General features: G+C 41.5%; 1 protein-coding gene across 1 annotated transcript in view; it reads right to left on the reverse strand.

The window, feature by feature from the left end:
• The window catches only part of ENTREP1 (endosomal transmembrane epsin interactor 1), a 180,578-nt gene that overhangs the window by 134,634 nt on the left and 31,397 nt on the right, over positions 1-14,547 (reverse strand). Inside the window, exon 2 of the mRNA XM_077249074.1 lies at positions 2,552-2,608. Coding sequence (XP_077105189.1) covers positions 2,552-2,608 — 57 coding nt within the window. The remainder of the gene's footprint in view (positions 1-2,551; positions 2,609-14,547) is intronic.

A 14,547-nucleotide genomic window follows, 5' to 3' on the forward strand; every position in this document is an offset into this window, starting at 1 on the left:
CAGATTTATATTGGGTTTTTATGTTTGGCTGCTGTCACACACTAAAAGATGCTTTTTATTGCAAAAAAATACTTTTTGCATCGCCATATTTTGAGAGCTATAGTTTTTCCATATTTTGGCCCACAGAGGCATGTGATGGCTTGTTTTTTGCGAGACGAGTTGACGTTTTTATTGGTACCATTTTCGGGCACATGACATTTTTTGTGAGGCAGAATGAACAAAAACCAGCATGTCACGCTGCTGCAATGCAAGTAGGTGCAGGCTCCACTAGATAGAGGAGAGTGGAAGCAGGACGGCATCTAAACAGAGCTGATCTGCAATGCAGCAGTGAGGCTACCACAGGTGGCAGCATGGCAGCAGAATAGTCAAACAAGCTGGGTCAAATCCTAGACTGTAGCGCAGTACCAAAGGAATAAGCAAACTCACGGTCAGAGACAAACCAGGGAGTCGGTAACGGTCAGGAGCAGATAAGCCAAAAGACAGAAGCAGGTCAAGATACAAGCCAAGTCAAAACTAGGGAGTCAGCACACTAAAGGGAAACACGGAGTCAAGACGGGAATAGGGGAAAACAGAGACCCGGGTTCGGACAGCAAACGCAGCCGGCAAATCAGAGCAATCAGAGTCAGCTACAGCAACACTAGGTAAAAGCTATAACTGACATTGGCTGCAGGAAGCAGCGGTGATAAATAGCCAACCTGAACCCAGACAGAGGCTGAAAAAGGCTAACTCTTGACAATACCAGACCGGGAAAAAGGGAAAACAGGACTCAAAACCCGGTCTGGATCATGACACAACAATTCAGAAATTTCTTTTTTTGGGGGGGAGGGGGGGGGGAGGGGGAGCTTGGGGTTATGCCGTTCCATGTGTGGTAAAATTGATAATGCAGTTTTATTTTTCGGGTCAGTTCGATTACAGCGATACCTCATTTATCTTATGTTATGTTTTGGAGCTTTTATATAATAAAAACTATTTTATAGAAAAAATAATTATTTTTGCATCACTTTATTGTGAGAGCTATAACTTTTTTATTTTACCACTGATGGAGGTGAGTGATGGCTTGTTTTTTGTCGGACAAAATGACGTTTTCAACAGTACCATGTTTATTTATATCTGTCATTTGATCACGTTTTATTCTACTTTTTGTTCGGCGGCATGATAAAGCATTGTTTTTGCCTTTTTTTAAATTTTTTTATGGTGTTCACTAAAGGGGTTAACTAGTGGGACAGTTTTATAGGTCAGGTCATTGCGGATGCGTTGATTCGAAATAGGTGTACTTTTATTGTTTTTTTTTTCATTCAAATATTTATTTAGACTCGAGATGTAATATCTTTTGATTTGTTTTATTATTATTTTTCATATTTAAAGCAAAATATTTTGACAATTATTTGAAACATTTTTTTAACTTTCTTCTAACTTTTTTACTTTGTCCCACTATGGGACTATCATTTTTGCAGGCTGATCATTTCTACAGCATGGAGATGAAGCAGCATCTCTGTGCTGTAGAAAATGTCAGCTCTGCACCAACAGACAAACTTGCTAATCATGCACTGGGCATGATCAGCAAGTTTGCTATTGAATACGGATCACTGTTCAGGAACTTTTCTGAGTATCACGGCCGTAAAAAATTAACCGTATTTTTATACATTAGGTCTGACCCCGGCCTTATGGATTCTTAATTTTGTTAAAGCTATGTATTCACAGAGTCTTTTTAATGAGTTTTCAGAGCAGAAATTGACCGGTAACATTTTTTAAAAACTTTTGGAATTTAGAGCGTTTCTGTTCAGTTTTTGCTCCAAAATTCCTAAAAAAACCTGTGTGCACATAGCCTAAGGGTATGTTCCTATATGGCAACTTTGCAGCGTTTTTTTCCTGCACCCAATACATTCCCTACTGGCAGGAAAAACTCTGCAGACAAAAAGGAATAAATTAGTTGCGTTTTACATGAGTTGTTGCTGCAATTATTTTTGTGTGTTATACAGGAGGGTTTCATTTGTCTACTGTATATGTTTATAAAGTAAAAATAAGTTATAATGCACATTCCTGTTGAACCACATATCTTTTTACTCATTTTATATTTTATCTGTGATTTCCGATGTCACATCCTCATCTATAAAGACAAGCATTTTTATACTACAAAAATGCAGGGCTCCAAATACTTGTGGATGAAAAGCAGAGTGTGAGCTGAAAGTTCAGAAATCTCATTGATTTTGCTGCTACTGTTTATATACTGCATAAAATACGCATCAAAATGCTGAAATTATGCTACATATGAACATACACTAAGAGGCAATTTTAGTCAAATTAAAAACACTCCCCGGTATTTTGGAGATTTTATACATCTAAAATAAATAAGAAATAAGAAACAATGTACCACCAAAGCCGACTGTATACCGGAGAAGTATAGTACAAGCATTTTTTTTCTTTTCAGCAATAAAATGTTTTACTGTGCTGGAAAATGTGAATTTCTTATTGCGAAATGTACCACAGATGCATCTAAAGAACTAATTCCTACTCAAATAAGTTTATTCTGTTAGCAGCATATTTTACTTACCAGAAGGACCATGGGTTTTTTCCATGTAGTTAATCCTATAATACCAGACAGAATTACCTGCAAAAAAAAAATTCAGTAGAAAATTAACCTCAGTAATTTTTGAATGTTAGTTCCATATGTTCATTTATAGTGTTAACCCACTAGTGATCGAGCCAATTTTGACCTTAATGACAAGCCAATTTTTACAATTCTGACCACTGTCACTTTATATGATAACTCTGGAACACTTCAACGGATCCCACTGATTCTGAGACTGTTGTTTCATGACATATTGTACTTCATGTTAGTGGTAAAAATTTATTTTATATGTCTTGCGTTTATTCATGAAAAAAATTGAAATTTGGCAAAAATGGCGAAAATTTAGCAATTTTCAAACTTTTAATTTTTGTGCCCTTAAATCAGAGAGTTATGTCAAACAACATAATTCATAAATAACATTTCCCACATGTCTACATCAGCACAATGTTGGAAAAATATTTTTTTTTTGTTAGGATGTTATAAGGGTTAAAAGTTGACTGTGTCTATCACAGTGATCAAAATGAACCAATAGGAAAAATTTTCTATTGTTGTCCGGTAGCGGCCGGCAGATCTCAGTGGGCACACTGTGTATGCGCCCGCCATTTTCTTCCAGGAAGATGACGCGGAGGGCGGGGAGACTGAGCAGGAGGGCCCGGGGATGGCGGAGGTACCGGGGGAAGGATTGGGCGACCACACTTCTCTTTTATCTGATATGCTAGATCATGCCAGAGAAAAGAGAAATTAATTGCAAATCAGACTTTTTTTTGTAATAGCCGAGGCCACATAGATTTTCCGACACTGAGGGACGCTTTACCCTTAAAAAAGCAGCACTGAGGAATAAATAACTGCCGCCGTTAAAAGGCATATCGGTGGTCGTTAAGGGGTTAAGGGCCTGTGCAGACAAACCGACCAGCAACCAGATACAATCGCCAATAGATATATCTTTATCAATCGGCATTCATTTAGTAGCCAGTTTACAAAGGAAGACCTCAGTAAAGGGTATACTCTCATTAGTGTGAGTCTTGTTTACACAGGATGATGCATTGCCAAGAATGATGATCTTTAGTTTTTAAGAATGCTCATTCACGATTATCTTTCAGTGTAAATGCAGATTAACTCATGGGGTGGGGGATGAGAAATGAATACTAAATGCATTTGTATTTTTCTTATTTATTCCTTTACTGTCTTCTTTAAAATGGTTGTCAGGGAGATGGCTGCTTTCATATAAAACTAGCATCATACTTGCAGCACAGCCCCATTAATTTAGAAGTACCGTATTTTTAGGAATATAAAACGCACCGGACCATAAGATGCAACTAGGTTTTAGAGGAGGAAATTAGGGAAAAAAATTGAAGCAAAAAATGGTCAACTCTGTACTGTAATATCCCCTTTCCTGGTATATATGGTCCCCTTATCCCCATTCTGGCCCCCTCATCCCTATCCTGGGATGAGGGGGCCAGAATGTTCAGAATATTAATTTCTCTTAAGTATCGGCACACGTGACCGCGGGCCCCAGCAGGAAGCCGCTGGCTGATACTGTGTGCTTCTGAAGAGGAATGGATACTCACCACCCTCTGCGATGAACAGTCCCGGTGAGTATTCTGGCAGCTGTGCTCTGCTTGTGAGCAGCGCATGACATCCCTGCCATGCGCTGTTTACAATCATTAAGAAGCTGCTGGCACCGGAGCAGGACGCTGCGAGGGAGCGCCGTGTAGGTGAGTGTATTGTTGTTGTTTTTTTTAAATCTTTCCTGATGGAGCCATGGATACCAGGAATGGATGGGGCCAATTATAAAAGAAAAAGGATGGGGCCATTTACACAAGGATGCCAGAAAAACAAAACATGTTTTGTATTTAAACAAATATGAATTGCCCTCAACGCCCATGGGTGTGGAATGCAGTGCATATTCATTTCTCTCTAGCAGCGGGCACAGGTGTTAGCCGAAGCCACCGACTCCAGTCTCTGGTGACCCAATGCTCCTCCGAAATGGCGCCCCCACCTCCTCACCACAGCCAGACACCATACATCTGGACTATAAGACACACCCCATTTTCCGCCACATTTTGGGAGGAAAAAAGTATGTCTTATCGTCCAAAAAATACGGTAATCTCACCTTCAATTGCTATGGCATATTGCTGGATCTGTCATCGCCTTTCGATTATTTGGTGTTAGATGCTGGGAACCCCACCAAACCTGAGAATGAAGGTTTGTCGACACAAAGTGGAGCCCTACAACCTGCAATGCAGGGAACTGAAGCACAGCCCAATTCAAATGGGACCATTTGCACTCAGGTGGCTAATAGCATGAGAAAACTACGGACAGGTGCAGATGACTGTAAATGCACTCATCCAAGACAATCGGGTTGATTATGCAAATGACACTCCTATCAAAATCTGATCAGAGTGTCAAAATAGTGTGATGCGATTCTCTCGAATGAGAAGATGAAGAAAAAAAAAGTCTCCATCTTCTCCATTCTGTCAGTCCATGGACTTTGTGTGAGGGAAAAAACTGGACACATGCATGGTCCTTTAAGCTAAAATTGGTCCTAAAATGTCTGTTTTTACAATTCTGCTTTTTATATCTGAATGGTTTTTTTTACCACAGCATGCACATAGTTTTTGCAAGGACTATTCAGGTAAATGGGAAAGTCACAGAAATGTTGGCAACAAATTTTCCAGATGGGAATTGAGCTGTAAAGTATAACCTCACCTATATACAGTTATGGCCGAAAGTGTTGGCACCCTTGAAATTGTTCCAGAAAATGAAGCATTTCTCCCAGAAAATTTTTGCAATTACATGTGTTTTGTTATATTTCCTTTGTGTGTATTGAAACAACACAAAAAAAACAGAGAAAAAAAGGCAAATTGGATATATTTTCACACAAAAATGGTCCGGATAAAATTTTTGACACATTTCCAAAATTGTGGGTATATATCTTTGCTTCAAGCATGTGATGCTCGTTCAAACTCACCAGTGTCAAGTAACAGGTGTGGACAATATGAAAATCACAGCTAAAACCAGATAAAAAGGGGGGATGTTGACTCCATCTTTGCATTGTGTGTGCCACACTAAGCATGGAGAACAGAAAGAGAAGAAAACTGTCTGAGGACTTGAGAACCAAAATCGTTGAAAAATATCAACAATCTCAAGGTTACGAGTCCATCTCCAGAGATCTTGATGTTTCTTTGTCTACAGTGTGCAACATAAAACCAAGCAACAGATGATACTGGGTCAAGATATATGGTGTAAAATATCAATACTTTATTATAAAAATTAAAAGTCGACATCAGGTGTATAGAGGTGATACACAAAACAAGGTCTAGAGCAGTGCTATAAAAAAGACATTGGCAAAAGGCATGTAGACAGGGGGTCAATTAGTAAGGCTATATAATCCTAGACACAGCAGAAATTTCCAGTAATCTTACTAGACTGATTTAAATGACCAAAAAGAGGGAGCACCCTCATTGAATTATATATTCCAGTGATCAAACAAAGGTCCTTATCAGTCAGAAGTATACACAAAAGACGCTGCATCCCATCAAGCAGTGGAGACCTAAATAGCAGTTACCCATCCCTGCTATGCAGCCGTTAAAATTACGGTGGCAATCACATAACATAATAGTGCAATAATACGGCAACTGGCAGCATGTACCCACCGCAATGTAGAAGGACCCTCCTGGAACACGCAACATAATCAAGAAGTTTACAAGCCATGGTACTATAGCTAATCTCCCTGGACGTGGATGTCAGAGAAAAATTGATGTAAGGTTGCAACGCAGGATAGTCCGGATGGTGGGTAAGCAGCTCCAATCAAGTCCAAAAGAAATTCAAGCTGTCCGGCAGGCTCTGGGTGCATCAATATCAGCGCTAACTATTCATCTTTGAATTAAATTAAACACTATAGCAGGAGACCCAGGAGGACCCCACTGCTGACTCAGAGACATAAATAAGCTAGCCTCTAGTTTGCCAAAATATACGTAAACCAAAATGCTTCTGGGAAAGCATCTAGTGGACAGATGAGATCAAGATAGAGATTTTTTGCAAAACATATCATTCCACTGAATGAGGCCTACAAAGAAAAGAACACAGTACCTACAGTCAAATAACGGTGGACATTCAAAGATGTTTTTGTGTTGTCTTTTTTTTGCCTTTGGCACTAGGTGCCTTGACTGTGTGCAAGGCAACATGAAATCTGAACATTACCAAATAATTTTGGGTCACAGTGCAGTGCTTAGTGTCAGGAAATTGGGTTTGTATCATAGGTTATGGGTCTTCCAGCAGTACAATGACCCCAAACATTCTTCAAGAAGCACCAAGAAATAGATGGAAACAAAGCTCTGGAGAGGTCTGAAGTGGCCCGCAACGAGTCCGGATCTAAATCCCATTGAACACCTGTGAAGAGATCTAAAAATTGCTGTGGGGAAAAGGGATCCTTCAAATATGAGAGACCTAGAGCAATTTGCAGAAGAAGAGTGGTCCAAAATTCCATTTGAGAGGTGTAAGAAGTTTGTTGATGGTTATAAGAAGTGAATGATTGAAGTTATTTGATCCAAATGGTGTGCAACCAAATATTAAGTTGAGGGTTCCAACAATTTTGTCCTGCCCATTTTTTTTTTGAGAAATGATGTCCAATTTGCCTTTTTTCTCTTGTTTTTTTTTTTTTTTTAGTTCCAATACACACAATGGAAATAAACATGTGTATTACAAAACATGTGTAATTGCAATAATTTTCTGGGAGAAATACTTAAATTTTCTGGAACAACTTCAAGGGTGACAACACTTTCCGCCATGACTGTATGCCACTGAAACCTGTTAGAGTATATCTGACATAGTAATCCCAGCTCGGTATAAACAGCCTATGTTGCTCTTCTTAGTATTGTAGTATAGTCAGGGCGTGAGCGTGACACTATATAACTATAGGCTGTATTCCAGCCTTGTGTCTTTTGGTGCAAAAATATAGTGTGATGCGTGCACGGTTAGTTACAGTGGCATCACAATTGGCTTTAGTGTTCTTACCGACGGGTCTGCTCCAAACAATACAATCAGTACACACAGGCGGATGCAGAGCTCCTTCAACAGGTGAGCAATAATGAGTGTGCTTGTGGTTTAACTGTCCAACGGGGTCCAACAACTCTCCTCTCACTATGGGTCCTGGCCTCTTCTGTCGCTTAGTATCTTTCCTGGCAGGAATTTCCTCAACTCCAGACAGGTTCTAAACATGGAAAAGTTCAGCTCCAATCTACCGCTGACTCAGTGGGGTGCTTTCACGAGGGGATGTTATCAGATCCCTCTCCAGCAAATTCTCTCCCTATGAGTAAGGGCGCTAGTGATGTGCCAGAAACGCATCAGGTGTTTCCTATGCTTTTAATCCGGTTTGACATACCAAAATAAAGTGTTTTTCTTTTATTTAATGGGTTGGAGTGCCCATTCATTTTCTCCCTTTTTTTCTGTCTTTGCCATGCTCACCAGCGGAAGGAGCACCCACCCATTTTGCTGCACTGGACTCAACTCACACATCATTCTGTGAATAACGTCTGCAGCTCCGTACCTCTCTCTCCTACACATTCTCTCCCACTCTTCATTGCTGCAGACTCTCCGTAAGATGGCCGCACTTCCTCTTTCTGTGTCTCACATTAATCACATTGTAATCCCTCCTCTAACATCTTATTAGCATATCACATTCTTTCAACAATGCTTAAACAACAGCGACATCTTGTGGCCAGTTAACAATACTAACTATAATAAACATCCATTTACAACAAGTACAGGGATTATACTGGAGTGAGTACATGTATACTCAATTATACCGCTCTGGTGAGCCGACACACATCTCACATGAGTACTGTCGCTTGGATTTGGCAGTTTGAAGGTCATTGGTGACTTTAGTCAGGGCAGTTTCAGTGGAATAGTGAGATCGGAAGCCAGATTGTAGGCGGTTGAAGAGGGAGCAGAAGGAAAGGTGGGTGAACAGTTTAAAATGGACGTGTTATTGCAGTAGTTTTGAAGCATAGGGGAGGAGTGAAATGGGGCAATAGCTAGACAGAGAGGATGGGTCAAGGGAGGGCTTTTTGAGGTTTGGGATGAGGTGGGACAGAATTGGGTCAAGTTCACAGGCGGTCAGATGTGATTTGGAGAGTAAAGAGGAAAGCTGATGTTCTGAAATGGATGAGAAGCTGGTTTTGGAGGAGGAGGGCTGAGTAGTTATGACCTCCTCATAACTACTTGTGTGGGGCTGTAGGTCAACGCTTTCTTTGATGTTATCGATCTTCTGTTTGAAGAATGAGGCAAAGTCTTCAGCTGAGAGGAGAGGGAGGAGGCACGGGAAATGAGGGAGAGAATTGAAAGATTTGAATAGTTGTTTAGGGTTGTGAGACAGGGAGGCTATGAGAGATGAGAAGCATGTTGGTTTTGTTGCAGTGAGCATGGACTTGAAAGTATTGAGGGACTGGTGGAATGCAATGAAGTGCTCATTGGAGTAGGACCTTTTCCATCTCCGCTCAGGAGCCCTGGAAGCCCACCTCAGTTCCTTAGTAAGACTGGTATGCCAGGGTTGCCTGCTGATTGTGCAAGCTTTGGTATGTGTGAGGGGGTGACCGATTTGAGAGCTGAAGCTGTTTTGGTGTTATATAAAACGAGCAGCAGCATCTGCAATTTGTAAGGAACTTATGTCTGTAAGAGGGTGAAGCGATTTCTGTGAGGTTGTGTAAAGTTGTGGAGTGGGGATTGTGGACCTGGAGGAGGGGGAAGAGAATGTAAGTAGGTTGTGGTGAGAAAGCAGGAGATGCGAGCTAGAGAGGTTAGATAGTGAACAGAGGCAGGTGGAGATAAGGGCCAGTGTGTGGCCATCTTAGTGAATGGCTGCGGAAGACCATTGAGCAAGGCCAAAGAGGAAAGTGAGAGATAGAAGCTTAGAGACAGCTGAGTGGGAAGTGTCAATGGAGATGTTGAAGTCACCTATTATGATATTGGGGATTACAGCGGAAAGGAAATGAAGTAGCCAGGTGGTGAAATGGTGGTGGCTGGCCCTGGGGAGTGGTAAATGACAGCAAATTTGAGGTTGGAGGAGGAGTAGATGGACACACAGCGCACCTCGAAAACAGGGAGAGTAATGGAGGGTGGTAGTGGGATTTTTCTGTGAAAGAGCAGTTATCTGACAGGATTAAACCAACTCTTCCACCATGCTTGCTGCTGGAGCTGGGATGTGGGAAAGGAGGAATCGACCAAACAAAAGTGCAGCTGGAGAGGTTATGTCAGAGGGGGTGAACCAGATTTCAGTGATGTCAAGGAAAGAAAGCTTGTTAGTGATTAAAAGATCATGGATGTATGAAAATTTGTGTAATAATTATAGGGGATAACTCAGGAGACTCTTTGCGTGGAACATGACAACTACAGGACACAGTTTTATAAGTGGTAAAGTCTAAATTATCACACGGTGACTCAAACAGGTGCAGAGAGAAACTCAAGTCCACAACACTTGGTGCAAATAATAAACGCAGCTTAGCAGTCTATAGGAAACTTCAGAGGAAAATGCAATGAAGCAGAAAGTCTATGAAGCACAGTTATTCTTGAGGATACTTGACACGAATAAATCCTTGTCTTAGTCCAGGCACAGATAGATATGCTTATTAGGCAGTTCAAATCATATCTTAGCTCAACCAGGGAGGCCTGGTTAATAGTCTCAGGTTATTGCAAAGCAGCAACAGCTTACATGACCAGCAAATGCAGATGGAAGTAGACACGAACAGCAGATGAAGATGAAAACTTGTGTATGCAGCAGGAACTCAGAGCAGAGTAGCAGGATCACCACACAGGTTCACAGGAGCAGGTGTATAGCCAGGGAGTAATCAGAGGTCAGGAGCTGGATGCAAGGCAGAATACTCTAGCACAGACTGAAGGCTGGGGTGGAGTTTTATAGCAGGAGACACAGTGCACATGAGACCAAAGATGCCATCTTGAAAAAGGGCAGTAATGCACAAAAGGTAAAAAATGTTCAGAGTCCTGACAATTTGTTGCAGACAGAGCGAGCGTTTCATAGAATTCCTCTTAGAGGGACTGGGGAAGCGGGGGCTGGGTGAATGGGTATAAGGTTAGAAAGGTTGCAGAAATTTGTGATAGATCATGGATGGGAGGTGGAGGTGACTGTGGGGATGTGGTGAGGACCAGGATTTGGAGAGATATCGCGGGCAGTGAGGAGGAACAGAGAAAGTGTTAGTAGGTGGGAGCAGGAGAGGGAAAGAGGTGGCTGCCTGTGTTTGGAGACAGAGGATTGCATGTTGAGGAACAGATCTGAGGAGGAGGTGAGATGGATGGAGAGGATGGAGGGAGAGATGACCAGTAGTGATGAGCGAGTGTGCTCGTTACTCGAGTTTTCTGAGCATGCTCAGGTGTTCTCCGAGTATTTTGGGCGTGTTTGTAGATTATGTCTATGTCCCCGCAGCTGCATGATTTGCGGCTGCAAGACCACCTGACTATATGTGGGGATTCCCTAACAAACAGGCAATTCCTGCATGTGTTCAGGCTGTCTAGCAGCTGCAAATCTTTTTTAGGAGAGGTTAGATAAAGGTAAGGTAAATGAACCGATGAAGGCAAGGTAAGGTAAATTAACCGATATTTGACTGTATTAATGTGTCCTTTATATTTTTTACCCTTCTATACGAGAATGGGGGATTTTTTAATTCTGAAACATAAGTTATAACCCAACATTTTCCAATGGTCTCTAATTATTTTGGCAATCTATATACTCTCTTCTCCATAAGTAGAAACCAGTAGGTCTCCGGTCTTATCTTTCTTTTCACTAACTGCATTAATTAATGCAGTTCTATCCAACTTTTGGACCTTACTTTCCTGATCACACAGATGTTTCTGTGGTTAACCTCTAGTTTTGAACTTTTTGGTTCTAAAATTTAAGTTAGTTTGCAATTTATTTTCATCACTCTCAATTCTTTTAATTCTCAAGTATTGGCTACATACAGTACGGCGCTGTGGAAAAAGTGTATAGCGCCCCCCGGAGTCGGATTTTCTCTAGGTCTCAGCTGTCGGGGGTAGCTGAGACCCCAGAGTACATGATTCAGGTCGTTTTTTGCCGACCCTGGGGTTGCGATCGCAGTTATTAACCATATAACGGCGACCGCAAAAAAAGCGCAATTTGCCATTTAAGTTCTCTGTCCTCTGATGTGATCGCACACCAGATGACAGAGAAAAAGGGTCTACGATCACCTCCCGATACTTACCAGTGTCCCTGGGCCCTCCTGCTTCTCCCCACAGCCACTGGCGTCTTCTTCCGGTAAGAAAATGGCGGGCGCATGCGCAGTGCGCCCACCAAGATCTGCCGGCCGGCACCTGGCAACAATAGGAAGATTTTTCCTATTTGTTCATTTTGGTCACTGTGATAGACCCTATCACAGTGATCAAAATAACAAAAATTGTAAATAACCCCCTCTTTATCACCCCCTTAGGGAAAAACAATAAAATTAAGAAAATGCATTTATTTCCATTTTCCCATTAGGGTTATAGTTGGGCTAAAGTGAGTTGGGCTAAAGTTAGGGTTAGGGTTGGACCTAAAATTAGGGTTAGGGTTGGGTTTAAAGTTAGGGATAGAGTTGGGATTAGAGTTGGGGTTGGGATTAGGGTTAGGCTTGTGGTTAGGGTTATAGTTTGGGATGTGTTTGGATTATGGTTGGGATTAGGGTTAGGGTTGAGATTAGGGGTGTGTTGGGGTTTGGGTTGTGATTAGGGTTATTGTTAAGGTTGGGATTAGGGGTGTGTTGGGGTTAGGGTTACGGTTGGGATTAGGGTTGTGTTGGGGTTAGGGTTGTGATTAGTTATGGTTAGGGCTGGGATTAGGGGTGTGTTGGGGTTAGGGTTGATGTTAGAATTGGGGGGTTTCCACTGTTTAGGTACATCAGGGGGTCTCCAAACGCGATATGGCGCCACCATTGGTTCCAGCCAATTTTGCATTCAAAAAGTCAAATGGTGCTCCCTCCCTTCTGAGCTCTGCCGTGCGCCCAAACAGTAGTTTACCACCACATATGGGGCATCAGCGTACTCAGGAAAAATTGGACAACTTTTGGGGTCCAATTTCTCCTCTTATTTGGGAAAATAAAAAATTGCGGGCTAAAAAATAATTTTTGTCGAAAAAAAAATGTTTTATTTTTACGGCTCCATTCCATCAAAGTCTGTATTCCAAAGCATCACTACTTCCCTTCCGAGCCCCGACGTGTGCCCAAACAGTAGTTTTCTCCCACATATGGGGTATCAGCATACTCAGAACAAATTGGACAACAACTTCTGGGGTCCAATTTCTCCTGTTACCCTTGTGAAATTAAAAATTTGGGGATGAAAAGATAATTTTTGTGGAAAAAATTATTTTTTATTTTCACATCTCTATGTTATAAACTTCTGTAAAGCACTTGGGGGTTCATAGTGCTCACCACACATCTGGATAAGTTCCTTGAGGGGTCTAGTTTCCAAAATGGGGTCACTTGTGGGGGGTTTCTACTGTTTAGGCACATCAGAGGCTCTGCAAATGCAACATGACGCCCGCAGACCATTCTATCAAAGTCTGCATTCCAAAACAGCGCTTCTTCCCTTCCAAGCTCTGCCATGCACCCAAACAGTGGTGCCCCCCACATATGGGGTATCAGAGTACTCAGTACAAATTGCACCACAACTTTGGTGGTCCAATTTGTTCTGTTACCCTTGTGAAAATGAAAAATTGCAGGCTAAAAAAATTATTTTGAGGAAATTATTTTTTTCACGGCCCTGCGTTAAAATCTTCTGTGAAGCACTTGGGGGTTCAAAGTGCTCACCACACATCTAGATAAGTTCCTTAAGGGGTCTAAATTCCAAAATGAAGTCACTTGTGGGGGTTTCCACTGTTTAGGCACATCAGGGACTCTCCAAAAGCAACATGGCGTCAGATCTCTATTCCAGCCAATTCTCCACTGAAAAAGTCAAATGGCGCTCCTTCCCTTCCGAGCTCTGCCATGCGCCCAGTGGTTTACCCCCACATATGGGGTATCAGCATTTTCTGTCATGTACACCCCTCAAAGTGACTTTAAATGTGACATGATCCCTAAAAAAATGGTTTTCTGAATTTTGTTGTAAAAATGAGAAATTGCTGGTCAACTTTTAACCCTTATAACTTCCTAAGAAAAAAAATTTTGGTTCCAAAATTGTGCTTATGTAAAGTAGACATGTGGGAAATGTTATTTATTAACTATTTTGCGTTACATACAGTACCTCTCTGATTTAAGGGCATAGAAATTCAAAGTTTGAAAATTGCTAAATTTAAAAAATTTTCGGCATATTTCCATTTTTTTCATAAATAAACACAAGTAATATCGAAGAAATTTTACCACTAACATGAAGTACAACTTGTTAAGAAAAAACATTCTCGGAATCAGTGGGATACGTTAAAGCGTTCCAGAGTTATAACCTCATAAAAAGACAGTGGTCAAAATTGTAAAAATTGGCCTGGTCATTGAGCTGCAAATTGACTCCGTCACTAAGAGGTTAACATAAAGGACATCAAGAAACTGTATACTACTATCTGAACTGTGAAAATCTGAGGTTGTGGGTTGTAATAATCACCTAGGCAGGTTAAAGATGCAACTATTTTTTATTTGCTACGTCTATGGTCTTACAGCAAATGTGGGTAGATGGCCACAATGCAATGCACCCCAGTCCACAAGATCGCAACCCGAGCCAGTAGTTCCACTGCTCCTGTACCAGGTGATCTCCACTGTCTCCCAACTTTTGGTTGGCCCACCGCTTTTGTATCTCCCACCAGTATAGTCTGTAGTCACAGTCCATACTCCTCCAGAAGATTCCACGACCGAAGTATCCAGCTCAGCCAGCAACTGATCTCTATTCTCCATAGGCCATCCATACACCAGTACCTCAGCAACAGATCCTCGCCCCTTGACTTCATTGCACCAACTCCCTCACTAATAACGTGGCTTATTGTTCTCCCTCTC

This window comes from Ranitomeya variabilis, chromosome 1, assembly GCF_051348905.1.
Source record: "Ranitomeya variabilis isolate aRanVar5 chromosome 1, aRanVar5.hap1, whole genome shotgun sequence".
Lineage (NCBI taxonomy): Eukaryota > Metazoa > Chordata > Amphibia > Anura > Dendrobatidae > Ranitomeya > Ranitomeya variabilis.